Below are 20209 nucleotides of genomic sequence, written 5' to 3'. Positions count from 1 at the left end.
CCAATCATGTTCCACAGTTATTTTGAATAACAAAACAGTATACTCTCTATTACTGAGTTTCATTGTGATTGGAAGGCATACTATAGTTTTTCTCAAAGAATATTTTTAAAAATTAAAATTTGAATTCCCCAGTGATTTTTATGTAACAAATAGATTTAGCAAATATTATTGATAGTCTAAACCAATAAGCTTTAATATTCTAAAATGAAGGTACTATGAGATAACTAAAGCTTCCTGAATTTACCCCAGGTTTTAAAAAATGATCTTATTTAAATGACTATGAATGCCTGTCACCACTTGCTTTTTAAGATCATTTGACTATATTACCTCATTGACCAGATTCAAAAATTTTAAGGTATTAAACCATATGTGTTTTATCTTATTGGGAAAAAGACCTTTAGGCTATTTGCTATTTAATAATACATTTAATGATTGATAAAGTGGCAGGCAAGGCCTCCCATTGTCAATAATTTTGACAATTATTAAAATAGACTTGGTGAGTGTGAAAAAATAATTGTAAATTTCTTCCATTGTTACAGTTTCAGTTAAACTGTAAAGTTTTCTCTGTTAAACAATATTTTGATTCCAAATTACTTTTCCCAGATAATCTTTTCAAAAAATTTCTTTACTAAATTTAGCCACATTTACCTTTGTTGATAGTTCAGCTGCCTGCTCAGAGGCCTGTGCATTTATTTAGCTTTTCTGATTACTAAAACAACTTCTATAAAATATTTTTGAAATACATTTTATTCTGACATTAGTTCTTCTTTTCTTCTCATGTTTATCCTTAAGGATCTTTTGGAGACTTCCAGCATACTCCAAATGCTAAAGCAAAAGTCTTTTTTTTTTTTTTTATAGTAAACATGACTCCTGTTTGAATAAAGAATCACCAGCAGTGGGGGTTATTTTAATGGACATGCTGTATTACTTTAATCTAACCCTTTCACCATCTGTTCTGCCCATAACAGCGAATGCAAAAAAGAACATATTTTATGTTTCAGGGTTACATTAGTAAAAAGTAAGATAAAAGTGATTTAAAAGCATGCATATGTTCTCAGTACAATGCAGTCTGCATCTGTGATGTTTTTTCTCATGGTTAAGACACAAATCAAGGAGAAAGCTGCTCACGCCTAATATAGTGAAAGTTTTCATGGAAAACAGGACTTTACCATAAGAGGATTTCACTATATATTTTATAGCTAAAAATGGTAAAAACTTGAATGAGCTGCCAGGAAAAAAATAGATAACTATAACATTTATTATATGAACATCTGGCATTTTTCCTGAGCTGGGTTGTTGCCTCCATATCCAGATGAATGCTGAGCACCTGCCTACAACAAATTGTTGAGAGAAGCATGAATCTTAAACATATTACCCCAAGAGGAATGTGCATGGCTATATCTACTGCACACATTTTCTTTTCAGGTTGGGGGCTTGATTAGAAGAAGTGCCCAGCAAGGATTTCCCAAAGCGGGTGTTTTAGTTTAAAGCAGGCCCTTTGGGAAAATTTGCTGGGATTTCATACCACTCAGTATCTTTTATGGTTTTTATCATTTATTTAACCTGTGAGAATTGAGCCAAGCCTGTCTTGCTCAAATATGCCCTCCTAAGGAATCTATTGGAAAAATAACCATTTTTGGATGAACCTTTATCCTCAAATCATTTGCCTTTTTGCTGATAGGCTGAGCCTGAATTTCTGAAAGCAGGTTAAGCTTCAGGGAGGCACAGCTATATCATGGATTAGGAGCCCAAATTGAGAAGCAGCAGAGATTGTGGCTGTGGTTTGCCTTTTCTGCTAGAAGTATAGTCCCTTATGTTTAGTAAGTGGAAGTTTTGCAGTTGAACAAGTAGATCTTTCTCTATTTATTTTCTTATTTAGTCACAATAGAGCTATCATGTCATGGTGGAGAGAGGGATTCAAAAAACCTGCCTATTGTAATTTGGGTTGGATCCTGGGATAAGGCTAATTTCTCTGCACCTCCAGGCAATTTTTCTAAGACTATGCAGAATATGCTTTTCATATTACAAATGCCCTAAGTCTATTAAATGACATGTCAGGACCAATTAAATAAAAGTGCTCACAAGGAGTGACTTTTTGAAAAGTCGAGCTTGAGGAATGAGAAAAATTGAAGGTGGGAGGATTAAGAAGGGAATTAGTATTGTGAGAAGTGGTCAGTATGAAAATCACCTTTCTAGGAAAAAGAATGGAACTGGTTGCAATAAAATGAGTATATATTATTTCCCAGTGAGATTACATTGACCTATCTGTGGAGATTAATTTAAACATAGGATCTAAATATTTCCTTTTGTTTCAGAAGTAGACTTTTGTGGTTCTTCAGTCTTAGAAATCAGAGGAAATGTCACATTAAATGTGAAATGACTTTGGGAGAACTTTGTCTTTTCATAGGAAGGCAATTATAAGTTTGAAAAATTTATAATGTCCCATTTAATGCTAACTGGTTTACAATCACTACAGTAGAAACATATTAGTAGTTACTTGGAGATCTCTTTACAAGGATGTGTGGTTTACAAAGGATTCACATTCACTTACTTTTACTTGTAATTTTAATCGTATCTCAAAGGATTTGCTTTTTGTTTAGAAACAAATCCTGTTTGACTTGAGCAAGGGTAATTGGAAACTAGTGTTTGGAAAACTGAGCCCAAGTTTCCAAGTCAGGTTTCTTTTCCATCAATATGGTACTGACTTGTTTGTTATATTACTTGGGGCACATTATTTCAATTTTAGATCCCTTTTCCATATTGGTAAGATCAGCCAATCAAGAAACATTTATTAAGCTTCTATTCTGCTCCAGACCAGGGGTAGGGAGCTGGGACTACAAATACAATTTATGAAACAATACCTACTCTCAAAGGGCACACAGTTCAACAGAAGAGAGACAGGTATACATATAAGTATATGCAGAATAAGTAGAAAGGAATTTACATTTTCTTCTAGAAGCAATGGAAAGTAATTGGACTCTATTGATCAGGGAAATGGCAGAATCAAACTTGCTGCTTAAGAAAAATCACTTTTGAGGAGGGTGAACTGGAGAGAGGAGAGATTTCTCGGGAAAAAGAGATAGCTGCAGAAACAGCAAGATTTGGCAAATGATTAAATATGTGGTAGGTGGGAATTGAGGATAATGCCAAAGCCTCCAGATAACACAGTAAAGGAAAACCTTGGTTTTTACCCAATAGTATATTAGTGAGATAATCACAGTTTTTTCATCAAATGGATACATCTGGTGTTTGCATATATTTCGTGTTTTAGATTCTTTAATGCATATATATATATATATATGTATATATATATATATATTCATTTGTATGTATACTAGTCTAATCTCTCTTGTAGGCTATCAGCTTAATAAGAGCAGAGACATTGTTTTATCATCTTTTCCCCTAATATCTATTCAGTGCCTTGATATAGCAAGCCCTCAGGAAATATCTGTTGAATTAATAATGATGATAATAAGTACTTTATATAGTGCCTTAAAGTTTGTAAAAGGTTTTACATATATTATATCATTTGACCCTTACAACAACACTGTGAAGAAGGTGCTATTATTATCATCTCCATTTTGCAGATGAGGAATCTGAGGCAGATGGAGATGAAATGATTTGCTCAGTCACATACTTACTATCTAGTAAGTATCTGAGGCAGAATTTGAATCCCAAGTCCAGTGTTGTATTCTCTGTACCACTTAGCTATTTCACTATAGCTGTATGTACATGCAAATTTACATTTTCTAAAAGAATATAGCGGCAGTATGATATAAGCTCAAGAGCACTGAAAGGACATTCAAAATTTCTACTGTGTAATTTAAACTCCTGCACTTGCTACTATTGTAATTAGATGACTTAACAATAATATTTGAATGCTGGAAGGATCTATGATTTTGTCACAATGAGTGCTTCTGATATCAGCATTAATCATAGCATCTTTGTAAGTTAGGATACAGCGTTTGAAAGTTCTTATGGCCTAACATTTCACCAACCTATGACTAACTTGGTGATAAGTGGTTTGAAGCTAGTCACTATTTCATTTTTTTTTTTTTGTCTTTGTATTTATTACCTAGCACAATATCTGGCACATGGTAAGGTGTTTAAAAATAATACTATTAGCTAGCATTTAGTGTTTTAAGGTTTAAGTTACAAATATTATCTCATTTCATCCCCAAATCAATGTTGGGAGATAGCTACTATTATTATCTCCACTTTTCCAGTGAGGAAACTGAGGCAGATAATAGTTAATTGCTTTGCTTAGATTCAGACATTCAAATGCAAATCTTTCTGATTCCAGGTTCTACATTCTATTCATTGTGCCACCTGCTTGCCTATAATTATAAAAAACTCAGTAAATATATAACAAGCTTAATAAATGCTTGCTGAATTGAATTAATGACATTGAAGGGATCCCTCCAATTTAACCTCAGACAATAAACATACAGTTTGTCACTGGGATATTAACAGTGATAGAACTTGATTAAAAGTTTTCCTCATGACAATCCTCCTTTTTGCATGGAGATGCAAATTTTATTCTTATTAAACAAATGAAGGAACTGAGGCACAGAAAAATAAAATGAAGAGAATTGGACTTATTGCTCTCTAAGATCCATATTTCTTTTTTTAAATTAAAGCTTTTTACCCTTGCAAAACTTTGTGTTCCAATTTTTCCTCCATTTCCCCCATCCCCTTCCCTAGATGGCAAGTAATCCAATATATGTTAAATATGGTAAAAATGTTAAATCCAAAATATGCATACATATTTATACAATTATCTTGCTGCACAAGAAAAATTAGGTAAGATTTCTATTTCTAAAAGTATGATCTCTCATTTGTCCATGGTCACATGGATGGTCAGTGTCAAAGCCGAGAAACAAATTTGATTTTTGTGACTTAAAAATTGAGAAACTTTCATGGAGGCCCTTTTGCCTTCTTTCTGAATCTGTGTTTCCTTACTGGTAAAGTTTCCCAATTTGTAATGGACAAAATTATTGGCAAGCTACACAACCACTATATAAATGTGAGTTGTTATTTATTGTCTTCAACAGATATTCATTTGGCACCTGCTATTAGGAAGCTTCTGTCTATGGTTGGATTGGGGTGGGGAGATATTGAAAATAAGATGGAAAGGTTCTATATTAAGCACAAGGGGTGTATTTCCTGCCCCAAAGAATATATAATCTAGTGGAATTGCTCCCATAGCAGCTGAATGTGGCTCAGCAGGTTGGTGCTCCACAGATTGTCAGGTTTTTGGCTGTCCTTTGAATTCAAGCTGCCACCTGGAAGGGTTTGTTACTATTTATGTCTCTTCTTCTTCAAGTCATTATGACATATTTACTTAGAGTGAACCATCCCACCTCTGGCTGTTTGTACTCCAAGGCAGCCTATCTGCTGCTATTGTTTCTCAGCCACTGGCATGACCCTTAGTCTCCAAATTCTGCTTTAGTGTATTCTTGAAGTGTTTCCCTGGTGTGTCTGCCTCATGCCTGTCTGCTCAGGGTTTGCCTCATGTGGAATTTTTCTCTGTGAATGAGGAACAGAATGTTCCTTTACACTGAGCCAAAGTGCTTGCTTTCTCACATGCACTCAGGGAAAGCTTTTTTCTTTCTGAATAGAGCTCAAAAGACTTGACTGAAGCACTTCAGCAATAGACCAGGTTTATACTTTTATAAAAACAAAACAGAATCTGAGCAACCCCTCTCTTGGAGGAGCACAGATGGTTTGAATTTCTCCAAGGGTGAGCATATGGTGAAGACTTCTGTATGGCAAATGCTTGAAACTCTGATCCCTGCTGATGGAGAAGAGGGTGGACACTAGTTAACCACTTACTGCGGTGAATGTGAAGGTAACCTCTTCTTTTGAAAAGACAGGCCTGAAGTTTGTTAAAAGAAAAGGTGTTTGGGATTTTGAAGAGCTGTAATGTGGCCACTCAGACTTCTGTCTCCATATGTACCAACTTTGTGTGCTGGAGAACCTGGGATTTTCAGCCCTCTTTTTGCTTGTCTTGATAGAATAGACTGATTGATATTCCATTTTTACAGATGGCAAAGAATTAACTATAAGTTGATTTGAAATAGCGAAGGAATAATTGTAAATTGGAATTTAAATAAAATTCTGAACTTTATACACTATATTTGTTAGAATTTTCTGCAGTTTCCCAAACAAGACCTGAATGGGAATGCTATTACTCTTCCTCCAATCTTTGTCTTTAGGTCTGCTGGTCTGTTTTTCAAACGTGTAAATATTTCCATCTTTCTACTTTCTTCAAAACCCAGACTGAACAAGAGGCAATAAAGAGAAAGAACGTCTATGAACAGGCCATATTTTGGGAGGGGTTAGCTAGACCAAGACAGTCAGGTGGCTTAAGGCAAAATTTTCTTTTTTTTTCTCCTTTTCTGTTGTCTTTTTTTTAAATGGCTTTTTATTTACAAGTTATATGTATAGGTAATTTTACAGCATCGACAATTGCCAAACCTTTTGTTCCAATTTTTCCCCTCCTTCCCCCCACCCTCTCTCCTAGATGGCAGGATGACCAGTAGATGTTAAATATATTAAAGTATAAATTAGCACAATAAGTATACATGACCAAACTATTATTTTGCTGTACAAAAATAATTGGACTCTAAAATATTGTACAATTAGTCTGTGAAGGAAATCCAAAATGCAGAGAGGCAAAAATATAGGGATTGGGAATTCAATGTAATGGTACTTAGTCATCTCCCAGAGTTCTTTCACTGGGCATAGCTGGTTCAGTTCATTACTGCTCCATTGGAACTGATTTGGTTCATCTCATTGCTGAAGATGTCCAGGTCCATCAGAATTGATCATCATATAGTATTGTTGTTGAAGTGTATAATGATCTCCTGGTCTTGCTCATTTCACTCAGCATCAGTTCGTGTAAGTCTCTCCAAGCCTTTCTGAAATCATCCTGTTGGTCATTTCTTACTGAACAATAAAATTCCATAATATTCATATACTACAATTTATTCAGCCATTCTCCAATTGATGGGCATCCACTCAGTTTCTAGTTTCTGGTCACTACAAACAGGGCTGCCACAAACATTTGTGCACATACAGATCCCTTTCCCTTCTTTATGATCTCTTTGGGAGATAAGCCCAGTAGTAACACTGCTGGACACAGTTTGATAGCTTTTTGAGCATAGTTCCAAATTGCTCTCCAGAATGATTGGATGTATTCACAATTCCACCAACAATGTATTAGTGTCCCTGTTTTCCAACATCCCCTCTAACATTCTGCATTATCTTTCCCTGTTGTTCTAGCCAATCTGACGGGTGTGTAGTGGTATTAAGGCAAATTTTTCTCTCGGTCCAGGTTTTAGGTCACAAAAAATCTCATCCTTATCCTACTCTTGGTGTGGATTAGGCACTAACAATTACCATGGTGACCTTCTTGAGGATGGGATAAGCATCTCTTTTCTCCATTTTGGTATCAGGATTTTCCACTAACATGTTACTCTGATACTTCATCAGGAATGTAGGTTACACCAGGGGATCTTGAAAACTAAGTTTGTTGTTGCTAAGGCATCTCAGTCATGTCTGATTCTTTATGACTCCAGTTGGGGTTTTCTTGGCAAAAATACTATAGTGGTTTGTCATTTCCTTCTTCAGCTTATTTTACAGACCAGGAAATTGAGGCAGAAACAAATTATGAGAGATCCTTGAAAGCTGGAATAGTTTAATGTATGGGTATAGCCTCGTGCTGTGTGATGGTTGTTCTAGAGTCAGACTAGCTAAGTTGAGAAAAAAATGTTCATTACCATATTAGCTATGGGGTGATGAAATTTCAGCAACAAAAACAAAAGATTGTCTATTAAGAGACATAAGGGTTGTAGTTGAAAGATAGAAGTGTTACTAAGGGAGTACCCACAATAATGCAATAATTGAGTCTTGAAATAATGAAATGACTTCAAGATAGCATTATCATTTCCATCTACTCAAAGTTTATGTTACATGGAACTAAGTATGAGCAGAATTTTATTCTTTTTTAAAATATATATTTACTCTCATGAAATTCTTAGGGAACAGAAAGACAATTAATAATCCACAGGAGTTTCTAAGTCATGTCTATTAGTCCATTCTACCTTCTGCATATGATTTTACTGTAGTGATTAGAAAAGAAGCAGGTGATGCTGGAACATTTGGCAGCGACAAAATTCAAAGATATTTTGAGAAGTAGTTTTTTGTCTAGTGATAAACAAAAACTTCTAAACAATTATAGCTGTCCAGAAATGGAATAAACTGCCAGAAGTGGTTATAAGTTCTACATCTTTGGAAGATTTCAAATCAAGGTCGAGAAATCAAATTTTGAGGATGTTTTAGTGGGAACCCCTTTTAGGGTATGTTGCAAATCTCTTAAATGCTTCCTAAATTTAGGATTTTCTAGTAGTATGATGAACTATATTTCCAAAGTTGTTTTTTTTTTTTTATAAAGGGGAGCTGTGCCTAAACCTTGCTGTTAGTGTAGCATTTTATTCATGACTGGTGCATGTTAGACCTCACCCAAGAAGTTTCAGTTACAAAAATATAGAGATATTGTAAGATTTTGCAAAAATTTCTTTTTAAATAAGAAAGATCACTTTTAAACAAAAAGTACTATCAGTCATCTTCTTCCCTGATAGAACTCTTTCTTAAAGAAGTTGTCTTAAAAAAAACCCGACAATTATTTAAAGAGATACATTTAAGCTAAGTAAATCAACACATGACCCTGTTTAAAATGGTTTTGTTTATCCTGTATATATTCAGAGGCACCTTCCTAAACTTCTCTGAATTATTCATATCCATATTTTTTTCAATAAATTAATATATCATTATATTCATTACCACATTGTTTGCTTAATCCTCAATTAATCCTCAATAGATTCCCCATGGATCTACTTTATTTCTAGTTCTTTCTCAAGAAAAAAATGCTTCTCTGAGGATATTGAAGTATATAGTGTGTGTGTGTGTGTGTGTGTGTGTGTGTGTGTGTGTGTGTGTATACTCTTTTTCTAATTTTGACCTCTTCAGATACATATCTAACCAATGGAATGGACATTTTAGTTATTTTTTTTACCACAATTCTAAATTGCTTTCCAGAATGAATTAATCTACAGCTCTTGAAATCCTTCAGTGTTGTTTTCTTCTACACTATTGTCTTCACTGTATAAATTTTTCTCCTGGTTCTACTTGCTTAGCTCTGCATCAATTCATAAAAGTTTTTGTAGAAACTTATATTTTTTCTGTTTTGTTTTTTAGTATTCTGGATTTCATACCGAAAGATCTGAATCGGATCATGACAGTCAATGGGGAGGAAGCCCACTTACAGATACTGCATCTCCACAGTTATTGGACCCCTCCGAAAGGCCCAGTTCCCAACATGATGCTTCATGTGCCTATAGACAGTATTCAGACCGCACCTCTCTTTGTTATGGCTTTGCACTTGACCATTCCAGGCTGACAGATGATAGGCATTTTCATACCCAGGCCTGTGAAGGAGGTCGCTGTGAAGCAGGTCGATACTTCCTTGGTACCCCACAAGCGGGGAGAGAGCCCTGGTGGGGCTCACGTTCAGCACTCCCCCTAACCAAGTCCTCCCCAGAAAGCAGAGAGGCCTATGAGAACAGCATGCCACATATAACCTCCGTTCACAGAATTCATGGTAAGAATAATAGGAGCAAACCTTCAAGCACTATATAATGGAGCTATTAGTATTAGCAGTATTACTGATAGAATTTCTGATAAAATGGAATTAGAAATTTCAAGGCTACAACATAGTATTCTAGATGTGGAAATATACTTCTTAGTCAAAATGAATTTTTTTTTTTTGACTTATAGTTTTGCAACTTTATATTGCTTGAATGGAAGGTTTTCCTAAATCTCCATTAAAAATGGCAATTGGATATGTTTTTAATATATGTCAAATTTTGAGTTTTTGAGAGGAAAATATTTCAGTACCTTAAAATTAAGAGGTTTGAACTTATAGTTAAGGGACCAAAGTTCAAATCTCATCAGTTCTTATTTACTACTCTTGTGACTTTTAGCAAGTGAATTAACTTCTTTGGGCTTTGAGTTTCTTCATCTGTAAAATGAAGGAATTGGAGAGATGGTTTCTGAGACCCTTCCAGCTCTAGTTTCATGATCCAATGGTCCTTTGATTTTGTTGTGTACCTTCTGCCTTCTGGTGCTCATTTAGAAAGTAAAATATAAAAAATGGCCTGTCCATGTAGAAAATCATTCAAAAAGAATCCTGGGAGCAAAAGATATTAAGACATGCAGGCCGTGAATAGATCTTCATCTTGGCATATTATATAAAAACTGGATAGTATTGTAGATTCATAAAGATGGAGAATATCATTAAAGTGCTTAGTGTCACAAAAGGATATTTTGGTCAGGTTTGCAAGTAAACAAGGAATAAGTAGATGCCCAGTTGTTTCTACCAGGATTGAGTTCAGGTAGATCTCTTGAATTCTTCCTGATATATATATATATATATATATATATATATATATATATTTGCTGAGGGAATTGAGGTTAAGTGAATTGTGCAGAGTCACATTTGTGCAGAGTCAGATTTGAACAGAGCTCCTCCTGACTTCAGGGCTGGTACTCTATCCACTAAAATCAACTAACTGCCCCTGTTATATCTTTGTTAAAGTACATAATACAAAGATTAGTTAGAAGATCTTAGTGCTTGTTGCTGTTTACTGAACACTTTATAGTGTACTGAGTATTTCAAATAGGTTTACCACAATAAAGTTCAGCTATGTCTTATATTATCCATCATGCTCTGCTACATCACCCCTCGACATATGCCCCAATAATTTTTCTCTTTGCTTTTCAATTTTTCTGTTTTTATTTACACTTTTGTCTAGTCTTATAAAATAGAAGTATATGTCATAGAAGGGGAAGGGGAAAGAAAAAAAATCTTTATTAAGTGCCTACTATAACCCTAAAAGCATTATGCAGATGTGACTTACAGTGACAAGACAGAGAATGAAGGAAAGTATCTAATAGTTGTAGTCTAGAAGGAAATACCCAAAAGAAAGAAAAGTAGCAAGGAAAGACTTGAAAGCAATTAATAGTATGATTGTAGAATTCTTTTAGGAGAGGCATGATGATCCAGTGGATAGAATGTTGGGTTTGAAGCCAAGAGAACAAGATTTAAATTTCAGCTCTGTTCCATACTACTTGTGTGTTACTGAGAAAGTAATTTACATTTCTGAGTTTTAATTTCCTCATCTGTAAAAGTACAGTATAAAAATCTATGAAGTTATATGCCCTCTTATGCAGTCCACAGATTATCTGCATGCCTTTCTATTTCTCTTTCCTCCTTTTATATTGACTTTGGACCTTTGGGACACTTGATTTTCTATAGTGGATATTCTGTATGTGCGTTATTCCTTAAAGTTCTTAGGAAACACTCTCTATCTCTTTAGCTTCTTCATCAGTGGTTCTCAAACTTTTGTTTTCAGTATCTTTATCTTATTAAAAATTATTGAGGATCTCTCCAAAGCGTTTTTGTTTATGTGAGTTACATTTATAGACATTTACCATATTGGAAATGAAAACTACTTTTGAATTTGTAGACCCACTAAAAGGGTTTCAGAGATGCCCAGGATTCTCTAGACCACACTTTGAGAACCACTGCTCTAAATGGTAGTGTTGAATTGAAAAGAGCTGACAATCTGAGATGCCAGCTCTATAATGAAATATACATATTGTGTAGATTTCAATGGGGATAATAATTTCAAATTTTTTATGCCAAGAGTAATGTACAAATGAATTCAAGAGCTATTTTCTAGTAATTTAAGACCTACTCAGAGGTTTCAAAATGTTTACAGTTTTTTTCCCCTGAAGTTAAAAGAACAATCTCTACACTGATATGCTAACTTAGTTCCTTATAGTGGTACAGAATACTCTAGGTTCTCCATGGTGGTACCAACAATGCATAAGCTTTATTAAATTCTCTTAAAATGAGAAATCTTATTGAGAGATATCTGATTTAGCTCAGTGTGGGAAAAAACGTTGCAATGATGAGTTCAAGGTGGTGAGTTTTAGTCCACCTTTTCATTTTTCATGTGAGGAAGTAAGAGGTTCAATTAGTTCAAGTGACTTGCTTAGCCATCTGACTCCAAGGTGGAGCCCCTTCCCGATTCGCCATGATTTTTCTCTTCAGTTACATTTACTTTCTGGTAAACTTGCCATATTATTATCGAACTCAAGAGCTTCTGAGGACTTAGAATTGATCATATGCTTAGATTGAAGGAACCCCTAATTCCATTAAGTTCAATATAACTTTTACAATACAACTTTTTTTTTAAATTGAGATCTAAACAGTTTAAGAGTCTTGTTTAAATTTAGTCAGACAGTAACTATAAAAGGTATGATTTGAAGCTAATTCTTGTGATGATTTTTGTCATTTGTTCTGCTGTTTCTGCATTGTGCCTGACTTTAAAATGATTGATGAATTGTTTTTCTTTTAGAAATATGTTATATGTATACTTTACACATTTTTCCTTCCTAAGAATCTGCTTAATTTTTAATTCATATATGGATCTTTCTCTAGGGAGAGGTCACTGGGACGAAGATAGTGTGGTCAGTTCTCCAGACCCGGGATCTGCCAGTGAATCAGGTGACCGCTATCGTGCTGAGCAATATCAGAGCAGTCCCCATGAACCCAGCAAAATTGAAACTCTGATAAGAGCCACCCAGCAGATGATTAAAGAGGAAGAGAACAGATTGCAGCTCCGGAAAGCTCCTCCTGACCAACTGGCTGCCATTAATGGAGCAGGGAAAAAACATTCCCTTTGTTTTGCAAACTACCAGCAGCCGCAGCTGACTGGAGAGGTCTGCCATGGCCCTTCTCTTGCCAACACTTCCCCATGTGAGCACCTTCAACAAAGAGAAGGGAAGATGATGAGCCCTCATGAAAATGACTATGGCAGCAGCCCCACAGCCTTGTCTAGGATAAGCAGTCCCAACTCGGATCGTATTTCTAAATCAAGCTTGGTATTAGCTAAAGACTATCTTCATTCAGACATGTCCCCTCATCAGACAGTAGGAGATCATCCAGCAGTTTCTCCAAACTATTACAGTTCACACCGGCAGTATTTTGATAAGCATGCTTACACATTAACTGGGTATGCCTTGGAGCACTTGTATGACAGTGAGGCTATTAGAACCTATTCATTGGGCTGCAATGGCTCTCACTTTGATGTAACTTCTCATTTAAGAATGCAGCAAGATCCAGCACAAGGACACAAAGGGACATCTGTAATAATAACCAATGGGAGCTGATGTTTTTTTTTTCTTTAAAAAATGTGCTTTAAGGATATCTTTGAAACATAGTTGGAACATATATATGTTTTAATGCCCTTGTTACCAGCATTTAATATACCACAGTATGTTAGAGAGAATAACCTAAGCTACTGAAGCTACTGGGTATGAACTGACAAATGTTACTGTAAAAAAAATATATAAGAAATGCACTAGCATTCAGGGTTACAGTGATTGGAGTTAAAGTGAACCTTAAGTTGCCCCCATGATTTATGGGAGCCAGAATGGATAAAGTAAGAGTTGAAAATACCAGTGTAGATCGAGTGAGCAATATATGCACATTGTATAAGTACTAGTTGGAAATGCCACAGAGGGGAGACCCAGTGAGCTTCATGGGCACAGATCGCTACTCACAAAACCTCTATGCACCCTTGACATGCAAAAATCTGGAATGTAGACTATAAAATGCACATGCCAAAAAATGGGTAACTTTTCTTAACCCTAATATGTGATTGCTTCTTCATGATGTGAAGAAGTTGTTGCTATTCCTGAAGAAGAAAATAAAAGATCTCAGAGAAGGGGCTTTTTTTCCCCCTGTGGTCTCTTAGCCATTCTGATACATTTGATATAGGCATGAACTAGGGATAAGGTTCTGGATATAGCACTGGACATATTTCTCACATGGTATCTATTAGAAGCAATCAGGAAATGGCAATTTTCATTGTGCTTTTGAGTCATATAAAGGAACGTGATTGCACTGATGTAGAGGTAAGGGACTGTGTTAAGTAATAGCAATTAGACATTGGAACATGCACCAAGAATTTAGGGCACTCAATTAAGAAATTCAGAGGATAAAAGAGACCAGAAAGAGAGATAAATGAAAAGATTTCCAAGAACAGACTATTTCAGGTTCAGACTGTGTGTGCCATTAGTAATCAACACATTAAGGGTTTTTGAAAAAACAACCACAGAACCACCCACCAGGAAACAAGGCTGATAGAGAGGAAGTGTGAAAGGTAATTAAGAAAAACAAGGGAGGGTACTGCATGAAATGATTGGAAGTGTTTGAAAACATTGCTAAATATGATTGTGCAAATATAAAAACACATGGAAAGCCAGTACAACAAAGAAATAATCTGGCTTCAAGAGAAGCTTCAAGAAAAGCTTAGAATAAGGCACAGGAGTTTGATATGTAATATTTTGAATGAAGGAACAGAAGATATTATAATATTTGTTGTTTGTTATTTTTAAAGACAAATATTGGTTCTTGAGGCATGTTGGGGGAGTGAGAAAGATTACTTGACTCTTGAAGAATAGTACTAGTCTTTATCAGGATAACTAAGTTCCATTACTGACTAACCTGCTGTGTGAACCTGTGTGGATCACATAACCATCCTTCTTGGTTCTCATGTTTGTCATTTATAAAATGGAGAAGTTAGTTATATTAGAAAACCTATCTCTAAGGTCATTTGCTTTTCTAAAATCCAATGATTCATTACTTCAGGAAAATTGGATTTAATTGAAAGGTTCTGTTGGTTTAGTTCACCATGCCTTGGGAATCGCAAGAATTTAATTTTTGAGTAGTGTACCACTCATATAGCCATATGAATGGCTTATAAGTGTACCAGACCCTTTGAATCTCCCAGGTATGTTTGCCATTTCCACATGTATTTAAACCTAGTTAAAATATATACAGCAGGATCTGACAAGGGAAGAAAGAAGAAAAATAAATTTAGATCTCAGAAAGCATACCAGCTAAGCTTAATGAGATATATTTTAAAAATTTGTGGAGAGTGTTATAGATGGCATAGGGAAATAGTTCATTTTCACCAAACATAGAATTCTTGACTTTTTTAGGAAATGTCAGGCATTGGAGGAATTAACTACAGCTTTTAAGAGAAAGCACAACATTGAACTTTCAATGGATTTAGAGTATACATTTAACAAAGTACACCTAACTGATTGTCCATAGGCAGGAGTGGTCTTGAAAGATCTGAAGATTGAGAACTGGCCTGTCAAAAGCAAAAGCAATGGTAAAATACTTTTAAAATCCATGATAGATTTTTTTCCTGTCACTTAATATCTTATAAAGACAAAAAGAGGCCAGAATAAATAATGATTTTTGTTACCAATTGTAATCATCTAAAGCAATTCCAATACCTAGTTTACAAGTACAATTCTGAACAATACCAATTTAGTTATGAATCACAAATTAGAAGAAATCTTTGGAGAACTGTGACCACATTGGGATTCTTGCAATGGCATTCTGGTAACTTTGTAAAGGAAAGGTTGTTTTGGAAGTGTTATGGTTTTAGCAAAACTGTGAGAATTCAAGAGCCAAAGATATGGGTGAGCTGAAATACTTAGAGAATATGGCCTACTTTAGAAAGGAAGTTTGTACAGATGGGCCCTTACTGATGTGTACAAATTCTACAGAATATGGCATAGACAGATGCTAGAAAGAGTAGTTGAAACATAAGAACCAAGGAAAATGAACTTATGCTAGAGGAAAGGCTGGCCCTAAAGGAATTTGGGTGGAATTTTTATGTGGAGGCTAGTTAATAAATGGAAAAAGTAAACTATGAAATTTACAGATAGAAGCAGCCTGAATAAATAAAACTTGTAAGAAAAGCAAGACCAGCATATTTAGGGAAAGACAAGGATCGTCCAAATTATATCTTGGTTTAAAATTCTAGTTGGCTCAGTTTTAAGCACATCTTTGTTCTATTTAGCATACCAATGATATCAATAGTTCTTTAGTAACAATCCTTTAACGTAAAACTAAAATATAATTTGAGAGAAGCAGAGTAAAAATATGCAACATTGTTATTGTACTTGGCAACATACTATGACAAGGCAAGATCAGAATAACTTAGAACAAGTCCCACTGTATTTCACTCTGGCAGAAACCTAAAGCAGTGTACCAAGAGTGGTAAATTGTATTTTTAGTCCTCATTAATGCATTAATCACAAGAATATATTTCCCATGCTGTGTACACACTGTCTGTGTCCATTGTGTGTTTTATATAAAATGGAAACTACATTGCTTCAATAACTTGATAAGTTAAATTTATGCTCTATCTGCTCTTGGGTTGTAATCTTTGTTTTCCATCTTTTTGCTAAATGCTGAGAACCATGGCATTGAATTTTAAAAGGCAGCATCTTAAAACATTAATCACAAAGAAGTATAATTTCTATATTATCTTAAGATAATAAATAGGCACTATATCTTATGTTTCTGCCAATAATACTAAAGCTTTCTCATTAGCATTTTTAAAAATTTTTTTTTCTCTTACTTAATCCAGAACTTTGCATAGCTGAGGTAATATAAGGAATTCTCCTTTGGGGGTGGGAGGAACCACTTTGTTAATGAATGTGGAAGATGCATTAAAAGTTTCTCTGTTATTTTTCTAATTTATAACAATAGCCTTACCATTAACCCAGGACAGACATTTCAGGATGGATTTTTTCTCTTGTTGTCATCCTTTGTTTTCCAAGAGGACCAAAATGAGATCACTATTTTAGAATCCAGTTACAGTGTGTCTGACTGTGGCTGATCAGACTAATATTGCATTCTAATATTGGCATTCTAATAATGTGTTCAGCCTAACAGAGTTGTGCTCTCTGAGGTAGAATTGGTATGCCTGGCAGTTTAGTTAGAGAAAGGGCCTCAGTGTCTGATATCTTCTGATATCTTATCCTGCTAGGTGATTGTCAGAATCTTCCTAAGACAATTCAAATGGAAGTGATTCCGTTTTCTGGCATGGCAGTGATATCACTGTCCAAGTTTCACAGGCATATAACAATGAGGTTGGCACAATGGCAGTGTAAAGGTTCAGTTGGGTAGTCACATACTTCTCCTCTCCTACATTTTCCTTTGGGAGGCTCTGAAGGATTTCAGCTCTATATGTTGATTGATGTACCATATTGAATGGAATATGTCTCTATTTCTGTACATGGTTGCTTGATACTAAACAATATAATGTTTATTGAAGTGATGTTGCAGATGAGATGGAATTATAAATTTTTTGTAATTAATGTTATCCCAGAAAGAGCACTTTCCCCCATTAATTCTGGATGATACTTGTAGGAATGAGAATAAGATCATTTGGTCACATTCTTAATTCTTTTTTTCTCCTGTTCCATCTATTGCTTTAGTATGGAGAAGTCTCACTTGCCTAATGAGCTTTATATGGTATGTAAGATGAGGAAATAAATAAGATGCATTGATTAAGTACTTTCTATATGGCAAGTCCTGTGGAGAAGGGCTTTTTGAAACTGGGCTGAATTTTGTTATTCTTGTTGCTAAACAAGACTAGAAAAATATCCATGAATACTTTATAACAATAATAATTTAAAAGTATATTTTCTCAAAACCTGGGTCAAATAACCTCTTTAAATGTCAGTTTTCTCACTTGTAAAAAAGGAGATTGGATTAGAGAACCTGTTAAGTTCCCTTCTAGCTGGAAGTCTATGCTCTAAAGGCAAAGGGGATTAGAAAGAATAAACAGTAGCTACATCTAAACATTCAGTTTTATGAATATTTGTTTTTTCTGTTGTTGTTGATTTGTTTCAGTTGTGTCCAACTCTCCAAGACCCCATTTGGGATTTTTTTTAGCAAAGAAACTAGAGTAGTTTACCATTTTCTTCTCCAGCTAATTTTACAGATGAGAAAACTGAGGCAAACAGGGTTAAGTGACTTGCCCAGAGTCACATAGCTAATAAGTATCTGGAGATATTTGCCTATGCTCCTTCTCAAAAGTAGGAATTGAGTCTCTCTAAATTTCCAAGTCATATCTATAAACAAAAAACTTTGGGTTATTCCTTGAATGACACAGAGGCTCAGTAAATGTTAAGTATTGGAAGAATGCCTCGTTAATTAGTCTAAGGAATTTGGAAAATCAAAGACATGGCTATTTTGGATTTACTTATTTTACATGGGTGGATTGCATATATTTCTAGTCTAGTTTCTCTTGCATTTAAAGAACTTTAATTTTAAAAACTTACAACACTCTCTCCCCTTTACTGGAACAGGCTATCTAAAAACATATTATTTTCTAAATAGATGAATAATGGATGTAAAATTCCAAAGTGCCCTAAAGAGTAGATAGAATGATCTAAAATTCAATGTGTCAGTTTTTCTGATTAGAGACTTGAGTTCAGGTAAGCTAACTCTTTGAAATACCTGGTTTATATTCAGAAAGCAAATCACTATCATGGTATATAATACATTTATGACAGATGAGTTCTGTCTGTATGAAGAATTTATATTTTGCAAGGGGGGGACATTTTCAATGTGGTGCTCATTTTTTATGTGCAAGATTGTACAGATAATGCTTGGCTCCAAGAGGGGAAGACATACTTATTTCCAAATGAGAACTTGTTTAGAGTTCCTGCAACAAGATGCCATATGGAAATGTTAGCAAATACTCAAGAAATATAAATAAAAACAAAGATAATTATCTTCCATGTTCCTTGATAAGCTGACAAGACATAGGAAAATTCAGAATTCCCAAATTGCTTGAGGAATTCTATCCAAATTTGTATGATTTTTTAAAATGCTTGAATGGAACAAACTAATGAGAATTTGCTTTCAGAAACCTGTGAGGTAGTTTGTCCTAATTAACAGATTTGGAACCCAGAACCATAGATTGAATATAAGTGGTCATCTAACCTAATCTGTAATTTGAAAATAACAATTGCATATGAATTTGTTACATGACAAATCCCATTGTGTTTATGTGGCAAAGGAAATGAAATCTGTCTGGAAAATTAGTGTTACTGTAACATTAATTTTTTTTTCAAAAGGGAAACATTTCAGTATATGAAGCATATGAAGATCCACTTCAAAAATATGATTTTCCAGGCTTACCTTTGGACTGGCATTTAAAAAGAAAGGAAGAAAGAAAGAAAAAGAAGAAGGAAAGAAAGAAGAAAGAAAGAAAAAGAAAAAAACAGAAGAAGTAATGATTATATTGTTAAAGAAAGAAAGTGATCCCTGATATTTCCAATGCCATAACTTGCAGTATATAGTTTCTAGTGACACTGTGGCAAAACACCTGTGGCTGGAGGTTTTACTTTGGAATGTAACGTAGAGAAAAATTAGCAACGTCAACAATATCTTACAGAATGTTCCAGTTTATAATTATTTATATTGTAAATAGCTTTCTGAAGTAAATTTGAAGTTAATGTGCATAAAATGTATTTATTATGTGAAGATTTTTTTGGTTTAAAATATAGTTACCAATATGCATTTTTTTGTCTGGATTCATGAATCTTTTAAATAATCATTACTAACATATAGAATTTTAGAATTTGCAAAGCAATTTCCATACACTTATCACATTGAGTCTCACAAAAATTCTGTGAGGCAGGTTCTGCAGATATCCCCATCCCTACTTTACAGCTGAGGTCATATACACAAAGGAGGTAACTTGTCCATGGTCACAAAGCTAGCTGGCAAGATATAAACCCAGGTCTTCTTAAATCCAAATCCAATACTTTATCATTATATCATATTGCCTCAAATAGAAATATTTATTTCTTGAAAGACAAATCTATAGTATTGGGCACATAGCTCTTAACAAAAAATTGTATTATAATAATTTTGCTTTAGGAAATTAAATGACTTTTTCTATGTAGAACTAAGGATATTACCAAACACTTTCCCTGCACTTCTTGGCACCTCCTTTTGAACATGTCCACTGTGAGTTTTCTCTGGGGTTTTCTCACATATTCCATTTGCCCCAGAAACTATCAGCCAGGATCCACATTTTAGCTCCTGGGAGAGATTCACATAGTGTTATAAGAATTGAAGGCAGGTTTGTGTGCCTTCCATAAAGCAATTTTACAAAGCCCATTAAGTATGTCACAGAAGGGTAGCCAGTGTTGGCTTATTGGCCACTATTTCACTATAATTCTTGAAAAG

General features: G+C 34.7%; 1 protein-coding gene across 1 annotated transcript in view; it reads left to right on the top strand.

Moving 5' to 3' along the window:
- SIM1 (SIM bHLH transcription factor 1) overlaps window positions 1-19738 on the top strand; it is an 81010-nt gene extending 61272 nt beyond the window's left edge. The window contains exons 11-12 of the mRNA XM_051997446.1: window positions 9262-9664; window positions 12572-19738. Of these exons, the coding sequence (XP_051853406.1) occupies window positions 9262-9664; window positions 12572-13302 (1134 nt within the window). The 3' untranslated portion in view covers window positions 13303-19738. The remainder of the gene's footprint in view (window positions 1-9261; window positions 9665-12571) is intronic.
- Window positions 19739-20209: the final 471 nt, after the last annotated feature.

The sequence above is a fragment of the Antechinus flavipes genome, chromosome 4 (genome assembly GCF_016432865.1).
Source record: "Antechinus flavipes isolate AdamAnt ecotype Samford, QLD, Australia chromosome 4, AdamAnt_v2, whole genome shotgun sequence".
Classification (NCBI taxonomy): Eukaryota; Metazoa; Chordata; class Mammalia; order Dasyuromorphia; family Dasyuridae; genus Antechinus; species Antechinus flavipes.
This window is presented reverse-complemented; position numbering and strand designations above follow the sequence as displayed.